Source organism: Cololabis saira, chromosome 18, assembly GCF_033807715.1.
Source record: "Cololabis saira isolate AMF1-May2022 chromosome 18, fColSai1.1, whole genome shotgun sequence".
NCBI classification, from domain to species: domain Eukaryota; kingdom Metazoa; phylum Chordata; class Actinopteri; order Beloniformes; family Belonidae; genus Cololabis; species Cololabis saira.
The window spans coordinates 3,140,673-3,161,289 of record NC_084604.1 but is presented as its reverse complement, the minus strand read 5'-3'; the positions used below and the strand labels follow the sequence as shown (position 1 = coordinate 3,161,289).

Sequence of the window (20,617 nt, the reverse complement as noted above, 5' to 3'; positions counted from 1 at the left end):
TTGTGTTTTGATGTATTTGATGTAAGCCCAGTGGATATTTAAAGCTTACAGAAGGCTGCATTTAACTGCTGCTATGTCATTCCTGCAGTATTTCTGCAGGTGTTTTGGTCACTGCTATTATTTGTAATATATTATATTATTTGTAATCAGCACAAATGATCTGTCCCCATATGATCAAATCCACCATCCTCCCTGATTTTCTTTACAACTCGAGTACTGCTTATGCTCAACAGGTGCGTGCGGATTAGGGTTGCCAACTCCCTGAAACATAAATAAGGGCCACCTCATCCTCAGGGCCGGCCAACCCGATTACCTTCACCTTTCCTGACATGGTGAATTTTTTTAGCCCCTTTTTTTGTGAGTGAAATTTTTTTTTTTTTTTTAATTCAAGATCTTTTTTATTGAAGTTTTCTCAATATAACAAAGGTGTAAATGCTGAATACTAATAACAAAGGGTTTTGAATAAGCATGGGCATTTTAATCATAGCATACACCAGTGTACAAAATGTAAAAAATTAAACGGTATGAAAGAAAATAAATGATAATAACAACAACAACCTACAGACCAAACTAGTCCCTCCCCTGTCACTGCCAGAATACTAATCACAATATGAGATCGTTCTAACATTAAGAGCCTGCACTAGGAGGAAGTAAGATATATGTATAGTTCACAGGGCCTGGGATGCTTCTAGGAAAGGTCCCCACACTTTCTGGAACTTATTTGATTGCTGATGCGTCCCTTTTCAGCTCAATACGGGACGTACTTTAGTTTATAAATACGGGACGATTCCGTTTTTCAAGGGACGCTTGGCGACTCTAGTCCGGACGGACTGGGCCGGGTCACGTGATGTCTGGGAGCCCGAGCTGCTGCTCAGGGACGGGCGGTATGGACAAAAAAATGTATTACCATAATTTCTGGCATTTATCCCAATAACGATAAAAAAAATACCAATACAAAATATTGTCATCAACGGGAATCTTTCTTTCTTTCGCTCGCTCGCTCGCTCGCTCAATTTATCGTTTTTACCGTGAGATACAAATTCTTACCGTGGGGAATTTTTTTGACGGTTTATCGTGAACGGTAAAATATCACCCATTCCTACCAAACACTCGGCCGTGGCTACGCTCAGGGCCATAGCGCCATGGTTACGGAGGAGGACGTGATAACGGCTCGTCATTGGCTGAACAGACTGTCAGTCAAACATCCGCCCCTCAGAGTCGTCATGGGTGTGAAGTGTAACTATGGAGACCAAAACGGTGTCTGTGCCACACTGTAAATGTGTGTATTTCTACTCTAAAGTTGGACATTAAAGCTGGAGGTGAGTGAATATGGAGCCGGTCTTCCAGCCTCTAGCGGCCAGTGGAGGAACTGCAGCCGGTCTCAGTTCTACGGGCTTGGCATGTCAACTGTTCTCAATATTTTGTGTTGGTGTCTCCGCCGGTCCTCCTCCAGGTACGTCCACATCCTGATGGTGTTCTGGTCGCTCCTGGCTGGCGTCTCCACCTTCTACTGCTCCCTGGGACCCGAGTCGCTTCTTCCAATCATCTTTTTCCCCGTGAGGCCCAAGAACAAAGTAAGTCCCGGAGAAGTGAGTCCATCCCGGCCGAGACGCCCCCAACCGACCTCCGTCCGCTTGTGTCTCCAGCAGGAGCAGGAGCTGTTCCCTTCCGGCCACAGCTGCGCCGTCTGCGGGAAGGTCAGGTGCAAACGCCACCGGTGAGCTCACCGCATCTGACATCACCCGCTCCCAAAGACACAGCGAGGTGTTTTAGTGTTTATGTGTGAGGCTAGCATGTCTGCACCAGCGTGGAACCAGAGACGGCGTCTAACTGCGCTGTGAGTCCAAGGGGCTTCTCCACCCAGGTCCTCTAGAGCCACCGCTCTGTTGTAGACGTGTCCCTGCTCTCAGCCATGCAGACCTCCAAGACGGGCTGATGAGGTCCACCTGGTACTGGAAGCAGGGACGCGTCAGAAATGAAACGCCTGAACAGCAGAGCAGCGGGTGTTGAAGGCCTGGACTGGAGAACCCTGGTCAAAGATCCTGTATACAGAAGATAGCGCATTACTGTTACTGCCACTGGTATGAAATGGTATCCACTAGGGCTGAACGATTAATTGCATTTGCGATAATATCGCGATGTGATAAAACGAGATTTTCTAACCGCAAAGGCTGCGATTTGACCAGTCACATGATCTGGTCACGTGATCTGGTCACGTTGCCGGCAGGGGAAAAAAAGTCAACAGTGCCGCGTGTCCGCCTGTAACCTACTGTATCTACCATGGCCTCAGTGTTAGGGCTCGGCCAGGCAGGGCTTTATAAATATATGGGCTTTATAAATGTATTAAATATATGAGCGCGGAGTCGGCGTGGCGAGGAGCTGCGCGCGGCGCCGAGCACGAGCCGGCTGCGCGCCGGCGGACAGTGTAGTCGCGCTGTGAAGGCTGAATTATGGTTCCGCGTTAAATCGACGCAGAGCCTACGGCGTAGGTTACGCGGCGACGCGCGCCGTACGGTGCACGTACCGCGTAACCTACGGCGTAGGTTCTGCGTCGATTTAACGCGGGACCATAAATCAACCTTAAACCACACCTGCAGCCAGTCAGTTCATCACGAGGAGAGGATAAGGAGCGGGGCTGCCAGTTTATTGCTGGTTCGTTTTGTAAACTCTGAGCTTTGTTGGTTTGTTTGTTAGTTTGCTGGTGGTTTTTTTTCTATCTGTGATTTTTGAGTTATTTGTGAAGAAGTTCTGAGTTCCCTGTGAGGAAGGTTTTTTTGTTCCCTGTGGGAGTTTTTCCTGTGTTTTTCTATTAAACCACGCCTCGTTTTGGATAAGGTTTAACCCGGTTTGGTGTCCTGCTATTGGGTTCAGAGAACGACCCATAACACTATTAAAGCCACAGATTTGTTTTCTTTATTGTTGTAATCTGTGCTTTAAATAAATCCAACATTGTTTATTATAAAACACTGATTTATTGCTTGTGTAGTTGAAAAATACATGAGAACAGGACCTTGAAAAAATAATCGCATATTAAATCGCAATCGCAATATTGAAGAAAAAAATCGCAATTAGATTATTTTCAAAAATCGTTCAGCCCTAGTATCCACTTCCTGTCTCCTAAGTGGGCGTGGTCGCCCACCCAGTACAAGATCATCGGATCAGTCTAATATTCTTATTTTCCCTTCCAAAAAGACTTCAATAATAGCAATAACAGTATTATTAAGCAAAGAAGCAAGTTTTATTTTAGTTTTAAACTTAATTTTATCCGATGGGAAAACGACTTTGGCAGTTCTGCAGTGACCGACGACTCTGAGCAGAGCTATGTATTATTATATTATATTATTAGCTATGAGAGCCAAATCTGGCGAGAGTGTGTTGCTCAGACAGAGACAGGTCTCAAACAAAGTTCATTTTCTCCTAATCTGTCGGTCTGAAAATTTCCATTTTGGTGTCAATGTTCAGAAGGTTTGTGGCTTTTGAAAAATGGGTCCCATATTTACTTAGGTTACTATGGGGCGAAGGAATTGGTAATAATCTGTGCTCAAGTTCACTTTTCCCATAGGACTCAATAGACTCAGGAGCTGCTGTTAGTCTCCTAAAGGGGCGGTGGGGAAACCCACGAGACACAGATACAGGAAACACAACCGGAGTGGGCTGTCTCGTTCATAGGACGTCTCTGCCCTGGTCTAAGATCTTTAGAAGGAGCAGCTGAAGGTGGCGCGGCCCGGGGGAGGTGGAGACCACAGGGTTCAGTAGGAGATTCTAATGTAGAACGCTTGACTTCATGTGCAGGTGAAGGTTGACACTGCGGCGTATGTCCTGGCTAGGGCTGCAACTAACCACTATTTTAATAGTCGACTAGTCACCGCCTATTGAAACGATTAGTCGACTAATCGGATAATTAGTAATTCTTTCTTAAATTTAGTATGAGGTTGCTTTAATTATATGGCAAATGATAATAAACACAAGAAAGATGGTCACTTCAATGAAAAATAGATATTTTATTCAACAGGCAAGTGATCCGTCAGTATAGATATAAATCCATAAATAAATAAACCTCTGTCCATTATTTTTCATTTTTTAAGGACAGGCAATTGTGTTATAATTATAAAATAAAGTAAAACGTTTCGTATTTTTTCCAATGATCCATCCATCAAGTGGGTAAATGGGTTCTGGATGGCAGGACGTGCTCTGGGTTGAACTGGTGTATCATTTGTTGAAACCCGTCACCATCAACCATGGAGAGCTGCTCATGTCACAGATCAGCTGCAGTATTGATCAGTTATTGATCAGTGAGGGCAGTCGCCTGTTGCTGCACGTCTGCTTCTTCTGCAGAAAGGGCTCCATGGTGACTCTTCTTCGGACTGCTTTTGTCAGGCACAGTCAGGCATAACGTTAAAGCTCTCTTTTAAAGCCAAAATACGCTTAATATCTTACCAAGGCGTGTCCGTTCGTTCAACTGTCCGACGTGATTTCTCTTCAAATGCTCGTGCATTACTGACGTGCTCCTGTGATAAACAGGTCTGCTTTGCAAACCTTGCAACTAATCTTTTTATTTGCCGTATTCAGGCTAAAATGCTCCCAAAAAAAGTTTTGTTACATGCAGCTGCTGTACAGGACGCCGTCATTTTTGTTTACCCGCTACCGCTCGGCTGAGACGCAGAGATTGTATTGAAGTGAGATGCATCACTCCGTTGGAAAAACACGTCTGGCGACAAATTGTCGACAATGGAATTCATTGTCGACGATTTTGATTATCGATTTTTGTCGACAACGTGGACGAGTCGTTGCAGCCCTAGTCCAGGGGCGTTGAACCTGCCAGTTGAAGCTGATTACCGGCCAGATCTATTTAATACACACGTCTCTGATGGCTGTGGACTACAGGCGAGCTGTTGGACCTCTGTGGCAGAGAAGTCTGCTCCACGTCCTTCTCAGGCTTTGTGGTTCCAGAACTTTCACGTGCACAGAATCTGGAACAGCAAAGGGACGCTTCAGAACGCACGCTCTGACCGGTTTAACACGTGAACTGGAAGCAGCAGAGGACCGTCGGCACCGGCTCAGACACTCTTGTTCTTGTCGTCATGGATTCCACTAGATTTTCCCTGGTGCTCATGTGGGCGGGGCTGACTGGCTGGGCGGAGCCTGCAGAGGATATGAAGCCGTAAGCAGCAGAGCCAGTTTGAACTTTGACCAACGCGCACAGGCAGAATTACACTTGGATGAAAAAAAGAGCTTGAAGAGACACAGAGAACAGCTGTTACTAAAACACATGAATCTGGAGTTGTGAATGGTCATCAAGCCAACACAGGAAGGCATTTAGAGGGTATGGAGACAGCTGGAATCTGGGTCAGGAACCTTTTGAAAAGCGGAGAGGTCCAAAACTGTTTTGAGGACCATGAACTATTGTTTATATCCATCTTTTTTGAACGCTGTTTTTTTTTGTTTTTTTGTTTTTTTGTTCTTGCTATTATTTCAATACAATGTATTTTTCCTAGTGAGAACTTTGAATAAGCCCATTTAGGGCTTCCTTTCTCACCTGCACATATTTTCATGTTTTTTTATGTTTATTTAAACTTTTGTACCGTTTTTTTATGTTGTGCAAATAAACAAATCAAAATCAAATCGAACTAAAAACCGGCGTGAACGATGCCAGAGATGTAGTTTGAAAGATCAGGACATTGGTCCGGTCTCAGGGTGCCGTTCCAGTCTTCCAGCTGTTTGATCCAGCCGGGGCAGGAAGTTCTGCACAGATGTTTCAACTGTTACCAGACAGACACCACGTGGACAGCAGTACTGATGGACCGGTGACAGACAGGTGATGGACCGGTGATGGACCGGTGTTGGACCGGTGATGGACCGGTCCTCCGGAGCTCCCCCGGTCCTTTCACTGAGGCGTTGGATAAAATCCCAATACTCCCCCTACTTTCTATCGCTACCCCTAAAAAAGGGCACTTGAAATCTTCCCAGGGGTCTGTCCCAATACTCCCACTACTCCTACTTTCAGCACCACCACTAATCAGGAAGCTGAGAGCCAAAAGCTGTTTTAATTTCAGCTGTAGCGCTGTTAATATGCCACTTTATTAAGTTTTAATATTTTTTCAGGTGTAAAAATAACCGTTAAGATCCCCAACCTGGGCTCAGTTTATCCAAATAACACCTGTTGAGAAAAGTAGCAGCCGGAGTACAGACGTGATCACCGGTTCAACCTGCGCCGTCGTCCCGGGGAGAAACCTGCAGCTCTGTGGAGAATTACCGCTGGCTGAAATAAATCATTTAGGAAGATAAATGTTGGTTTAATAGATGAAATCTAACAGTTGTAGCTACGCCGGTTAAGAAATTTGCTCCGAAAATTTCGAGATTTCTGCCTGCCGGCTCCGGAGCTGATTTATGGTTCCGCGTTAAATCGACGCAGAGCCTACGGCGTAGGGTACGGCGTAGGGTACGGCGTAGGGTACGGCGTAGGGTACGGCGTAGGGTACGGCGTACTGCGCATGTCGCCGCGTCACCTACGCCGTAGGCTCTGCGTTGGTGTAACACGGAACCATAAATCAGCCTTTATTCTGGCGAGGTTTGAAAAAGACTTCGCAACAACTGGCAAACGAGTAATTATGTACATTCACTGAGTGAATATTATGAAAGTAAAATATATATTTCTCGCTAGAAATTTAATCAAAACGCATTTTTATGCAGAAACTAACTCAAAATATTGATTTTATTCACTAAAAAATAAGAAATGTCCGCCATGTTTTTTTTTTGGATTCAGTCCGCAAATTACGACGAAAAGCATTCTGGGAAATTTTTCTATCCCTAGATCAGCTAGTGAGCATCGGAAATCCCTCGATCCGTAGGGACAGATTCATAGCCACTACACTACTTTTCTCCACTCCCCCTAGGTGAAAAGAGGAATTGGGACACCACTACCCTCACGGGAACGCACAAAATTTAGGGGTAGGGATGAAAACTAGGGGTAGTGGGGGGATTGGGACAGGGCCTGAGTCTGTAGTGATTTTAGTGCTGATGTGAGTGTTGGGCCCGGCGCTGATGCCTGAGCGGTCCCTGCTGAGCAGGATGTAAACGTTGTATCCGTTCCAGGCCGACCCTGCTGATGGAGAACTACCAGCCCTGGCTGGACCTGAAGGTCCATTCCAAAGTGGACGCTTCCGTCGCAGAGGTACCACATTTTCACTGTACTGTAAATCCTGGGGTGCACAGCCGTCAGCCCGGCTGACCTCTTCTGTGTGCAGGTGTTCGAGCTGGTCCTGGAGAGCTTCGTGTACCCCTGGTACAGGTGAGGAGGAACCCTGCACCCTGCACGTGCTGCACGTGCCCGGAGACCCCTGCTTACCCGCTTACCTCCTCTCTCTCCAGGGACATCACGGACGATGAGGCGTGTTTGGATGAAATCAGGATGACCTTCCGCTTCTTTGCATCGGTGCTGGTCCGGCGCGCTCAGAAGGTGACGCTCTGACAGCCTAAATGCTAGTTAGTTAGTTAGTTTTATTTTGGTCCATTAGTCAATCCAAAACATGCACCACAGTAAAGCTGGATATATAAATAAATGAACCAAAAAAGGTGTAGACTGAAGCTGTAGCTTATATAATGCCTACCCTTTTTTACAATACATCACATCACAACAAATCAAAATAAAAAGTATTACAGAGATCAATTACAACAAAAGCATGTGATATAGAGGATTTACAGGAGAAGCTGCTCTTGGTCATAGTTTATATTTATCAATTGCCCTAAGTTTAAACATTTTTTTGAATTTGCGGATAAAACTACACATTTTTAGCTCATCACAGAGACTATTGTACGGAGCCTGTAAGAGCTCAAGTGAACAAAAAGAAGTAACTTCGTGGCCACGTTAAAGTTAATCGAGAGCACGTTATTTGTCATCGGGAGCACAATTTATTAAAGCGTGGGTACGATTAACAAAGCGTGCGCACATTTTCGAAGATTGTGCGCACAATATATCATAAAATCATGAGTACGATTTACTTACCCTTGATCAAAATGTAATAAACGTGCGCACGTTATATTCAATGGTGCTGTAATGCGTTCCTTATCAGCCATAAGGGCTTTAAGATCCTTTAAACATGGATCTCCTAAGAATTTACCATGGGTTAGGCATGGCGCAAAAAGAAATGCTGGCAACTCTAGCCAACATGGTATAGTGATCAGTCTAGCCACTTTAAAAAGAATGCTTAGAGCAAGTAATCTCCGCTGTCGGAATTATGATGATCTAGGTCTCATCATTGATTTTATTTTGGGCCAACTCCAAGGCCCGGGAAGCCGCTCAACTGACGCTCCTCCCAACGAGCTCCGACCAACCACCACACGCATGCGCACACTCACAACTCCCGTACTTACCCCGCCCCTACCCGCTCTCTACCCACACATTAAATTGATTAAATCATGTTCATGATTTAATAACTCGTGAGCACGTTATATTAACTTGTGCGCACAATTTAATTAAACGTGCACTAGGGCTGTTCGATTTTGCCCAAAAATAAAATCTCGATTTTTTTTTCTCTCAAAATCCGATTTTCGATTACGATTACGATTATTTTGTGAATTGACAAAAGGCAAAGAAAAGATTTCAAATATGCAGTTTTTTTATTGAACATTTGCATTTGGGCTTTAAGTGCAAACTTTGCTCTTATTAAACCAAAAATGAATGAATAAAGTGCAAAACACACAAACACAGCACTTGCAAACATACAGTAAGTTATATTTCCAATGAAATAAAACAATACATTTTCTAATTAAACTAAACTGGGTCTTTGCATGCTAAATAATAATGCAACCCATGAAGGAGGTAGAGGTGTGGAATGTCACTCATTACATTTGCTATTCACATTTGCAAGTTTTTTGCAAGGAACACGAGCCGGTCTACGGCATCTGGCTTGAGGGATGCCCGGTGGCATGTTCCAACGCCCCCTCCTACACTAAAGAGCCTCTCCCATGGGGCACTTGTCGCAGGTATTGAGAGGTATTTCCATCAATCATTAATATGGTATCAATCATTAATATGTGTGCAGACAAGGTAAAAGAAAAAAAAAAAAACGTTTTAACATCGTTCTAATTACATAACCGCGATTACGATTTAAAATCGATTAATCGAACAGCCCTAACGTGCACACGAGTTAATAGAACGTGCACACGAGTTGATAAAACGTGCACACAAGTTAATTAAATGTGCTCACGTTTTATTAAATCGCGCGAACAAGTTAATAAAACGTGCGCTCGATTCCGTCAACATTAAAAATATATTGCATGATCCTTCACAGGCTCCGTACTATTCCACAAGTTTACCCCTTTTAACAGAAACACATCTAGTTCCCCTGAGGTCATACCGACTTTCTCTGGGTGAAAACATTTTCCTGAATGCAGTAAGGAAGTAGGTTGTTGTGTGCCTTTTACATTATAAGAGAAGTCCTTAGCTCAACTAGATCTACACATTTTAAGGTATTTAGTTTACCTAACCTGCTGCAGAGCTGCAGAGCTGCAGAGCTGACGGAGGATCATCCAACATGTTCCCTTTAAGTGACGGGACTTTTAAACAGCAGGGTTTCTTGTGTTCAGCAAGTCCCGCGTACGTTCGTGCTTCCTCCAAGTACTCTTCGCCGCTGCTTTTGGAAACGTGCACGCTGCCTCGCTGTCATATGTCATATTTGGTTCTTTCCCACTAGGGGTCAAACGTGCTGAGTAGATACTTTTCTGTATCTATTCTGCCGAGGTTCTAAGCTGCTGAGTCGGCTGTATCTGACATCATCACACTACAGGACACCGATTGGTCGGGGGGTTGGAGTCAGACGTCTGAGTCAGGAGGAAGAAATCAGAGAAAGAGACTGACTTTTTTTCTTGTTCATTTTATTCCACCAGCAACGGCAGCAAAAGTCTGTTTCATGATCCAACTCTGAGGTGCAGATGTTCATAAACCTGGTGCTGAGGAGAGAATTAAAAAGATCTAGACGGAGATAAGGAACGACCAGATCTACCAGGAGCTCTGTCTCTTCATAGCTGCTCACGGCTCCAGCTGACTTTTCAGCAGCACTGAGACAAATGAAAAAAAAAAGAAGCGTTGCCACTTGAATCTTCTCTCACTCTCATTTTTTAACTTGATATCAAACACAAGTCACAGATCCAGCAGCACATCTATCATCTCCTCCAGGTTCTACATCTTTAGTGTTGTTGTCTTCTTCATTTAGACACACAATCAAATACGTCACAGCAGCTTCTCCAACCTCCTACTTCTGATCTGGGTGGTGATTGTTCTGGAAAAGAAACCAGGCTGAGTTGAGATGAGTAGAGCCGAGTAGGTGCTGGTGGAAAAGCGCCATTAGGAACCAAACATTTCAACATCCCGGTAGATGAATCAGCAGCAGCTCGTTGGCTCGGTCCAGTTCCAGGTTCATCCTCTGTGACGTGACCACCTCCAACATTAACATCTCAGTCAACTGATCACGTTGATTGATCCATTTCAGTTTCCTGTCACATGAGACAGAGGAGTGCAGACGTCTCCGTCTCCGTGTTTCACATCTCCGTGCTTCACAGCTGTGGATCATCCACAGCTAATTCCTTTACCCGCTGATGTTTGTGAATGTTTGTTGAAGTTTGTGAATGTTTGTTGAAGTTTGTGAATGTTTGTTGAAGTTTGTTTCTATTTGTTGATGTTTGTTTGTTTCCGGTGCCGTCTCTGGACAGGTGGACGTTCCCACCGTGTTTGCAGACAAAGTGATGAAGGCTACAATGAAGCACATCGAAATGATTGCAAAAGCTCGAGCCAAAGGTATGAAGCTCCAGAGTGAGTTCTCTCTTCACTTCTACCTGTTTGAGCTGCTTTCTGCAGCAGTACCACTTCTGACCAGAGGGGGGTTGTTTATGCAGCAGTACCACTTCTGACCAGAGGGGGGTTGTTTCTGCAGCAGTACCACTTCTGACCAGAGGGGGGTTGTTTATGCAGCAGTACCACTTCTGACCAGAGGGGGGTTGTTTCTGCAGCAGTACCACTTCTGACCAGAGGGGGGTTGTTTATGCAGCAGTACCACTTCTGACCAGAGGGGGGTTGTTTATGCAGCAGTACCACTTCTGACCAGAGGGGGGTTGTTTATGCAGCAGTACCACTTCTGACCAGAGGGGGGTTGTTTATGCAGCAGTACCACTTCTGACCAGAGGGGGGTTGTTTATGCAGCAGTACCACTTCTGACCAGAGGGGGGTTGTTTATGCAGCAGTACCACTTCTGACCAGAGGGGGGCAGCTCAGCACAAAACCATTCTTATCCTCCCTGTTTAGTTTTCTTCTTTCTGCAAAGTAAAATGGTTGAATAAACACCCTTCCTGCGGTCCCAGGTCCTCTTCTAGTGGCTGCAGGTTGCGGGGGATCACGCAGTGACACTTGTGTTTGCAGTTATTTTATTTGTTATTTACTGTTTAATGTGTACTGTTTACAGAAGCGTACTCTTACATTAAATACTTATGATTTTTGAAAACCACGCAAAGTTAGACTAGTGATGGATAAGTCCTGAATGCAGGCATTGTGGCATAAAAATGTCAAATTGGTTTAATTCACCGTACAAATTGTTACAGATTACTTTTGTAATACTGTATTTGACCCGGTCTTTAATAGTAATAATAATAATAATTTCAATTTATATAGCGCTTTTCACCTGAAACGACAGATCTCAGAGCGCTCTACAAAGAAGACTAAAAACAAGACTAAGAAACTAAGACAAAACCTAGCTACTAAGTAAGATAAAAAGTTGTGGGCAGAAAAAAGATAAAAAATAAATAAAAAATATTTGAATAAAAGGGGTCAAGGGAAGAGTTCAGGGGAAAGCCTGCTTATAGAAGAGTGTTTTAAGGCCCGTCTTTGTACGTTTTGACCGTATAGAAACGTAATTCTTGCCATTGTAAGAATGAGATGAACCTGCTGGATCTACTGCCCTTACTTTTAACAACTTGTGCTTTTTATTATTTTACCTCTTTTCTTATCATTTTATTGTGTCTTGCCGCTTTTAATGTTGATGTGAAGTATGGATGGGCGGTATGGACTAAAAAATGTATCACCATAATTTCTGGCATTTGTCCCGATAACAATAAAAATGACGATAAAAAAAATACCAATTCAACTCCACCTTTGTAACTATAAATCTATCACCACATTCAGTCTTTGGAGCCAAATCACTGCTCTAAAAGATACTAAATACTAAACTACACCAATTAAATTGAATTAATAAAACCAATTAAATGAGTTACACCTGTACTGCAAAACTGTAACGACTCAGATCCTCCATGTTTGTTACACAAACACGTATCAACGGGGATTTATCTTTCTTTCTTTCTTTCTTTCTTTCTTTCTTTCTTTCTTTCTTTCTTTCTTTCTTTCTTTCTTTCTTTCTTTCTTTCTTTCTTTCTTTCTTTCTTTCTTTCTTTCTTTCTTTCTTTCTTTCTTTCTTTCTTTCTTTCTTTCTTTCTTTCTTTCTTTCTTCCTTCCTTCCTTCCTTCCTTCCTTCCTTCCTTCCTTCCTTCCTTCCTTCCTTCCTTCCTTCCTTCCTTCCTTCCTTCCTTCCTTCCTTCCTTCCTTCCTTCCTTCCTTCCTTCCTTCCTTCCTTCCTTCCTTCCTTCCTTCCTTCCTTCCTTCCTTCCTTCCTTCCTTCCTTCCTTCCTTCCTTCCTTCCTTCCTTCCTTCCTTCCTTCCTTCCTTCCTTCCTTCCTTCCTTCCTTCCTTCCTTCCTTCCTTCCTTCCTTCCTTCCTTCCTTCCTTCCTTCCTTCCTTCCTTCCTTCCTTCCTTCCTTCCTTCCTTCCTTCCTTCCTTCCTTCCTTCCTTCCTTCCTTCCTTCCTTCCTTCCTTCCTTCCTTCCTTCCTTCCTTCCTTCCTTCCTTCCTTCCTTCCTTCCTTCCTTCCTTCCTTCCTTCCTTCCTTCCTTCCTTCCTTCCTTCCTTCCTTCCTTCCTTCCTTCCTTCCTTCCTTCCTTCCTTCCTTCCTTCCTTCCTTCCTTCCTTCCTTCCTTCCTTCCTTCCTTCCTTCCTTCCTTCCTTCCTTCCTTCCTTCCTTCCTTCCTTCCTTCCTTCCTTCCTTCCTTCCTTCCTTCCTTCCTTCCTTCCTTCCTTCCTTCCTTCCTTCCTGTCCGTTGTGCGTGGATTTAACACAGAACCATAAATCAGTTTTACACAAAAACGTCATCAACGGGAATTTATCGTTTTTACCGCGAGATGACAAATTCTTACCGTGGGGAATTTTTTTGACGGTATATCGTGAACGGTAAAATATCACCCATTCCTACTGTAAAGCACTTTGAATGACCTTGTGTTGAATTGTGCTGTACAGATAAAGTTGGCTTGTGTTTGCAGTGAAGGGCGAGGACGGTCTGCAGCAGGCGGCTCTGGAGGAGTACGGTTCCAGCCTCCATGTTGCTCTACACAGCCGTCAGGACGAGCTGCTCTACCTGAGGAAGCTGACTGAGATGCTGTTTAATCACGTCATGCCTCCCAAAGCCACAGACTGCAGGTATTAAACCCGCCGCCTTCACACCGGCCTCTTGGTCCTGCATCTGTCTCCAGATGTCCCTCTGTCTGAACTCCTCCCGTCTGGACGGATCTACAGAGCTCTGCACGCCAAAACCTCCAGACACAGACACGGTTTATTCCCCCACGCTGTTGCTCTGATGAACTCCCATCACTCATAGGGTCTCAGAGTAATCAACCACTGTGCAATAATAATAATAATTGGTGCTGTCAGGCGATTAAAAAAATTAATTTAATTAATTACAGGATTTATCATTAATCTCATATCTGCTAAAGGTCCCCAAATAAAGAATTCTAATTCTAGGACATTACAAAATTGTAGTGCTTGACTAATCAATTGAATACACTAAGAAGAGAAGATTAGAAATCCAAGTGTGTTTCATAAATGAAATTCAAAAGAAAAAGCTCAAGCACATCAGCAAACCAATTAGGCCAGGAGCATTATTCAATACTGCAATACAAATACAGTTAAATAAATAAAATTCAGAAATAAAATAAGGCTGAGTCTCAAATAGGCACTTAAGCAGACTCTCAATTCAAAATTAAAACTAAAGCTGACTCAATACAGCAATTCAAGTACTAGTAGCTGTAACGTTTACAGTGGAACTTATCCGGACATGTTAAGTGTTTAAATGATAATTCAGGCTGGAGCAGCTCCGCTGGTAGGAACATTCTTTTTTACAAAATGTACAAATCACTACGTTCTTGTTGAAAGTCCCGTCTTCTTTCTTTTTATACATAAACTTGCCGTTCAAAGGTCCTAACAAAGATTTGCTGAGTCTCCCCTGAGTCGTCCAGGTCTGTCAGGTCTTTGTTAGTTTGACCAGCAGCAGGAGGGAAGTGACCTGTTACTGCAGAGTGAACTACGGCTCCCTCAATGGGACACATTTAAAATACTCACGCATTTTGCCACTCATAATTAATTGCGTTAATTTTCATAATGCATTAACTAGCAGTGTAATTAATTCATCTAATTAACGCGCTAAACTGGTAGCCCTAATAATAATAATAATAATAATAACACAATCATATGCTGTAACAATGCACCTCTCAATAACCATGTCTACCTCATACTGCTGCACCTTTCACCTTACACTTTTAAAAATAGTATATATGTTAATAAGAGCTGTCATTTTCCTATTTACTGTACAGTGAGTGAAAATAAATGACCTGTCTTGTTTGACCTGACATGGCCACATAAACACGATTGTGATGCTGTAGGGATGCTCAGTTTGGGTTGTGATTAGAGGGAATATATTGTGCTTGGGTCCAGGTCTCTGGCTCTGCTGCTGCGGGAGGTGATGGCCGGATCTGTGATGCTTCCAACCATGGACTTCATGGCTGATCCGGTGAGAAAACTCACATTCAGTTCACGTTCTTTTATTATTTTATTTAGGATGTAAGACATTGATGCTAAGTAGTTAAAGCCATGTGAAAAAGCTGGTCCTCCCTCTTTTAATCCTGTTTTTTTTATGCGTAAAAAACAACACAAATCATAGGACACAGTGGATCTAAGTTTGACACAGATACAACCAGCAGATATCTATCCTTTTCACCATGACGTTATTGATTGTTCACTAATTTCGCCAAAGGAAAGAAAAGCAACATTTCCCACAATGCCTTCTTTTTTTAACTACACCCAAGTAGCTGATCCACGTTCAGCGAAAACTTACCTCATCTTTCCAGCGTTGTTTCAGTTCATTCATGTCTACATGGGTCTCTGCAGGTCCACCACACCATCTCAACCTGGTCCAGGTCTGGACTTGGACCAGGTTCAGGTCTAGACTTGGACCAGGTTCAGGTCTGGACCTGGACCAGGTTCAGGTCTGGACTGGGTTTCCTGTCACATGACCCAGTTCCCACCAGTCTTCAGCTGCTAGCCCAGGGGTCGGCAACCCGCGGCTCTAGAGCCGCATGCGGCTCTTTAGCGCCGCCCTAGTGGCTCCTGGAGCTTTTTCAAAAATGTTTGACCTTTTTATTTCCTTTTTTTCCTTCTTTTTTTCTCTTTTTTTCTTTTTTTTCTTCTCTTTTTCTTTTTTTTCCTTTTTTTTTCCTTTTTTTCTTCTTTTTTCCTTTTTTTCTCTTTTTTTTCTTCCTTTTTCCTTTCCTTTTTAATCTCGACATTTAGACTTTTTCCTCGACATTACTTTTTTCGCAAGATTGTACTTCAACGTTAATCTTGACATTTAGAGTTTTTTCTCGAAATTTAGACTTTTTTTCTCGACATTTCGACTTTAATCTCAAAGTGCATAATGAAAAAACAAATCTTCCCCCAGTTCTAACTAATATAGCTACATGCAGCATGTGTTGTCTTCATTCTCAGGCTTATACAAGACTTTTCATTTTTTGCGGCTCCAGGCATATTAGTTTTTTGTGTTTTTGGTCCAACATGGCTCTAAAACATTTTGGGTTCCCACCCCTGGTCTAGACAGATGTCCTCACCTGTGTCTCTAGACTCTGGTGTACAGAGAACTTCCTGGTCCCCTCAGGGACGGCAAACACAACTACCGTATTGTTTCCTTTGTGTTTCAGGACACCGTGAACCTCATGGTGCTCATATACGTAGATGACACACCAGTAAGTGACACCTTTGCTTTGACTTCAGTTTATGTGGTAAAAGTAACACCAACATGTCAATAAAAGTGACAAAATGAAGACGGGCCAGTTCCTGGAGCCAGCTCCAGAGGACGTGTCGTCATGGAGACATCCTTTGTCCTCGTTTTGTCCCTTTCCTGCATCGTTAAATCACCACATCTCTGGCGCTTGTTTGGATTGGGTGGAATGCTCTGAAGTTCTGATGCTCTTCTTAAACATTCTCCGTCTCCAGCCGGAACTGGCCACCGAACCGCCGTCGCCGCTGGTCCCGTTTCTACAGAAATACGTAAGCGTCGGCAGCAAGAAGTCCTCGGTGAGTTCCTCAGCAGACGCTGTTGACCCTGGTCCTGACGGTGGTTCAGCCTGAGGTTCTGGCGTAGACCTCGTAGGTACAGATGGGAATTGATACGATTTTCTGCTTACCAATTTGGTTCTTTAAAGGAGCATGAGGCAGGATTTATGAAATAAATCCGTATACGTTTTAAGTTTTCTAGTAATATTGTCAGATGTCAGAGTGTTCACTAGTTAATTCGTTACGTGCAGTATTATTAGCCAAGTACACTCTAACGTTGCTGATGCTGCTGGGAAATGCAACATTCCTTGATCATTATTGCTGCTGTGTTCCCAAATATTTTTGCATGTTGGTAGTATTTCCTCCCTTTGACGAAATATTCACTTAGCAAGTATTGCAAGTTAGCCTGTTATCGTCTTTTTTACTGAAATATAACCAGACTTTCGTACGTCTGTATCGCTTGGGCGCCTTGTCTACTATTGACTGCCGGCTTACGCATGTTACGCAACATACGTGAGGACATCTGTTGAAGAATAATATAAAATCCAGTTCAGAAGTCTGCTGTGGTGTAGTGAGGTTTATTCAGTATGCCGGCGGTGAGCAGACCTATGCAGAGCATGTCTGGGTTGGTGTGCTGACCAAGAGTGGTTGAAATCAGTACTTTTATACAGTAAGTTCGAAGCACAAAAGGCAAGAATAAACAAGCCAAGTGAGAGACAAAAAGCAATTTACAGTCAGATGTGATCTGTGGCGATAACGGCATTTGGCATGACTGTTACTAAGTTGTAAATTACCCCATAGCGTGTTCTCGTGGTTCAAGTCTGTGTTTGAGGCCAGTACAAAGGTGTCGGCCCTGCAGGGGGTAGGAAGCTGGAGTTTCACGTCAGCCACGGTGTCACAATGCCTCATCACACCACTATGCCCACTGGAATCCAAAAGGGAATCGTTTGAAAAATATGAAAACCATTCCAAGGAATTGAAACACTGGGAACCGGTTCTGAACAAGAACTGATTCTGGATTCTCATCCCTACTCGTGGGTGGAGCGTACATGAGGGTTCTGACGTAGACCCAGAGGTGTCTTCAGTATTCACATTCATTACTCAGGTAGAAGTATAGATACTAGAGTTTAAAAATACTCCTGTACAAGTTGAAGTATCAACTCAAGTTTTTTACTCAAGTAAAAGTATAAAAGTACTGGTTTCAAAACTAAAGTATAAAAGTAAAAGTAATGTAAGGGGGAAAAAGCCATTAAGGACAAAAGCCATTGAAAATGAATGTATCTTAGTATAATGCAAATATATTAAAGAAGCATATATGTGTACTATTGAGCATTAACATGTGTTTCAGAGAGCAGGAGATATGATGATTTGATTTTGATTTTATTAGGATCCCCATTAGCTGATGTAGTTTACATCAACTACTCTTCCTGGGGTCCGATCAATAAAACAATAGAATAATATGATTAAAAAATAAGAATACAGTTCAGAAATACACTAACAAACATCACAAAAAAAAATTACATAGACAACATACAGTCTATAAAAGTAACAACAATTAACAAATCAGTAAATTTAACGAACGTCACAAAAAGATTTACATAGACAACGTACAGTCTATAAAAGTACCGGCCATTAGCAAATCAGCAAATTTAGCAATTCATTTAGCCAGCAAATAGCAGCAAAGCATAGTCTTAACATCCAATCAGATATAGTCCATGTGATTTTGTAGGGGGTCATCACACATATACAGTGTCAAAACACACTCAGATACAGCAAGACACACCGTAAATTAATAATTTATGGTTACACTACCTTTTGTGAGCTATGTATTTCTTAACTTGTTTTTTGAAACTGACTTTGCTCTGGGTTTTAGAAATGTAACCCGGAAGAGAATTCCATTCAGCAATAGCTCTGTAGAGTACTGTTTGTTGTTTGAAATTAGTTTTTGCTTTTGACTAGTTGCCTATAAGTATTGTAATGGTGCAAAAAGTCAAACTTCATGTTCATGTTATCATTTATCCTAACCTTTATTGGAATGTACATCCAAGTTTAGTTGCAGGAATCTGAGGGAACGGATGTAAGAACAAAACTGGACAAGAACATCTGAAACAACCACAACCAAATTCACTCTATCCGGATGGAGCAATTTAACTGGATAGTTTTTATTAAAGGCCAAAATGAAATAGAGTAACGAGGCTGTTTTTAAAATGTAAGGAGTAAAAAGCACAGATAATTGTGTGAAAATGTAAGGAGTAAAAGTAAAAAGTCGTCTAAAAAATAATTACTCCAGTGAACTATAATAATAATAATAATAATAATAAATTTTATTTGTTGGCGCCTTTCTGAGCACCCAAGGACACCTTACAAAAAACATAGAAAATACGAATAAAATACAACAGGAAATAAAATAGAATACACAAAATTTAGACCGGATATGCAAGTCTGAACAGATGGGTCTTGAGGTGAGATTTGAATTGTCCAATGGAGTCAATCTGACGGATGCAGGGGGGGAGAGAGAGTTCCAGAGTCTGGGTGCAGAGCAACTGAAGGCTCTGCCACCCATAGTGGCCAGTTTAAATTTGGGTACAGACAGGAGAGCAGCTGAGGAGGAGCGTAGAGCACGGGTGGGGGTGTACGGGTGGAGAAGGTCTGACAGGTATTGAGGGACCAGGTTATGGAGAGCTTTAAATGTGAGGAGAAGAACTTTATATTGGATGCGGTGGTGGACAGGTAGCCAGTGGAGCTGGATGAGGATGGGGGTGATGTGGTCAGTGCGTTTTGTACGGGTGGTGATTCTGGCAGCAGAGTTCTGCATGATTTGGAGACGGTGGAGAAGTTTGTTGGGGAGGCCAGTGAGGATGGAGTTGCAGTAATCAATGCGTGAGGTGACAAGTGCATGGACCAAGACCTGGGTGTTGTGCTGGGTGAGAGATGGGCGGATTCTGGCGATGTTCCGTAGGTGCATGAAAGCAGTACGGGTAATGTTACTGATGTGGGGGGAAAAAGAGAGAACACTGTCCAGAATGACGCCGCTATAGATAACTAAAATTTCTACTTAAAGGAGCTTGAGGCCGGATTGTGGCAAGATTTATGAAAAAAATCCGTATACATTTGAAGTTTTCTAGTAATAATGTCAGATGAAGCGTTCCAAACCCAAAAGAATGAGCCCTCTAGTGTATCTCTCCGTTGCCTTGAACAGGCTGTGTGCTGCAAAATGTGCTGCAATTCGGTCCCGAATTTCCCGCGCAGGGCTGCGGATGTGACGTCACATGACGCTGCATGTGCGTTCTCCCCGTTCTCCCGTGCCGGCTTCACTGTTGGCTGCAGTACCCCCAACGGCCGTCATGGTGAAGGGTGGCGCTAGAGAGTCTCATTTCTTAAAAGGAGCCTCAAGCTCCTTTTAAGTAAGGTAACGAAGTATTTGTACTTTGTTACTTGACACCTCTGCGTAGGTGGAGCGTGGAGCGTGCATGTAACTGTTCAACATGGAGGGAAACATGTTTAACCTGCAATAACAGTTTCTTAAAACAATGATTTATTGAATAATAATAATAAATAAAAGTTTCACGTTGTTTTCAGTAGATATGTGTGTGAGAGGCTTCGGCCTGGTTTCCCCTGTAAACTGACGTGGTGTCGCTGGTCTGCTGCTGCAGGTGCTGAAGATGGAGCTGAAGGAGATCCGGGAGCAGCAGGACCTCCTCTTCCGCTTCATGAACTTCCTCAAACAGGAAGGAGCCGTGCACGTTCTGCAGTTCTGCCTGGCCGTGGGTACGACCGCGCCCGCCGCCGCGCCCGTCTACGTCCACATGAGAGCGGCTGCATGACGCTGCAGACTCTCACCAGGGCACAGTCACATGGGCACATTTGTAAATAGTGAAGTAATCTCCCAGCATGCTTCATGGTTTGTTTGTCACCATGACATCATGCTGACTCTGCGGCGTCTCGTCATATACAAATGTGGTTTATGATGAAATCAGCTGCAACTGAAGTGTAATCAATAATCATTTACTGAACATTAATAGGCAGTTTGACACGGTGGTAGAATCATTAAAGAAGGAAAAGCTGAACTACTGAAACTGACAAACTAACAAACTCGGCGGTATGGACTAAAAAATGTATCACGATAATTTCTGGCATTTATCCCGATAACGATAAAAATGACGATAAAAAAAATACCAATTCAACTCCATCTTTGTAACTAT

The 20,617-nt window shown here is 43.2% G+C and overlaps 1 protein-coding gene across 4 annotated transcripts in view; it reads left to right on the top strand.

Annotated features, from left to right (window-relative positions):
- The window catches only part of LOC133464578 (sorting nexin-14-like), a 40,645-nt gene that overhangs the window by 1,139 nt on the left and 18,889 nt on the right, over window positions 1-20,617 (top strand). For all 4 annotated transcript variants that reach the window (XM_061746644.1, XM_061746643.1, XM_061746646.1 and 1 more), the window contains exons 2-12: window positions 1,454-1,574; window positions 1,647-1,717; window positions 7,093-7,171; window positions 7,245-7,288; window positions 7,369-7,456; window positions 10,708-10,792; window positions 13,355-13,511; window positions 14,802-14,877; window positions 16,061-16,105; window positions 16,356-16,436; window positions 20,069-20,183. In XM_061746644.1, coding sequence (XP_061602628.1) covers window positions 1,454-1,574; window positions 1,647-1,717; window positions 7,093-7,171; window positions 7,245-7,288; window positions 7,369-7,456; window positions 10,708-10,792; window positions 13,355-13,511; window positions 14,802-14,877; window positions 16,061-16,105; window positions 16,356-16,436; window positions 20,069-20,183 — 962 coding nt within the window. The remainder of the gene's footprint in view (window positions 1-1,453; window positions 1,575-1,646; window positions 1,718-7,092; window positions 7,172-7,244; window positions 7,289-7,368; window positions 7,457-10,707; window positions 10,793-13,354; window positions 13,512-14,801; window positions 14,878-16,060; window positions 16,106-16,355; window positions 16,437-20,068; window positions 20,184-20,617) is intronic.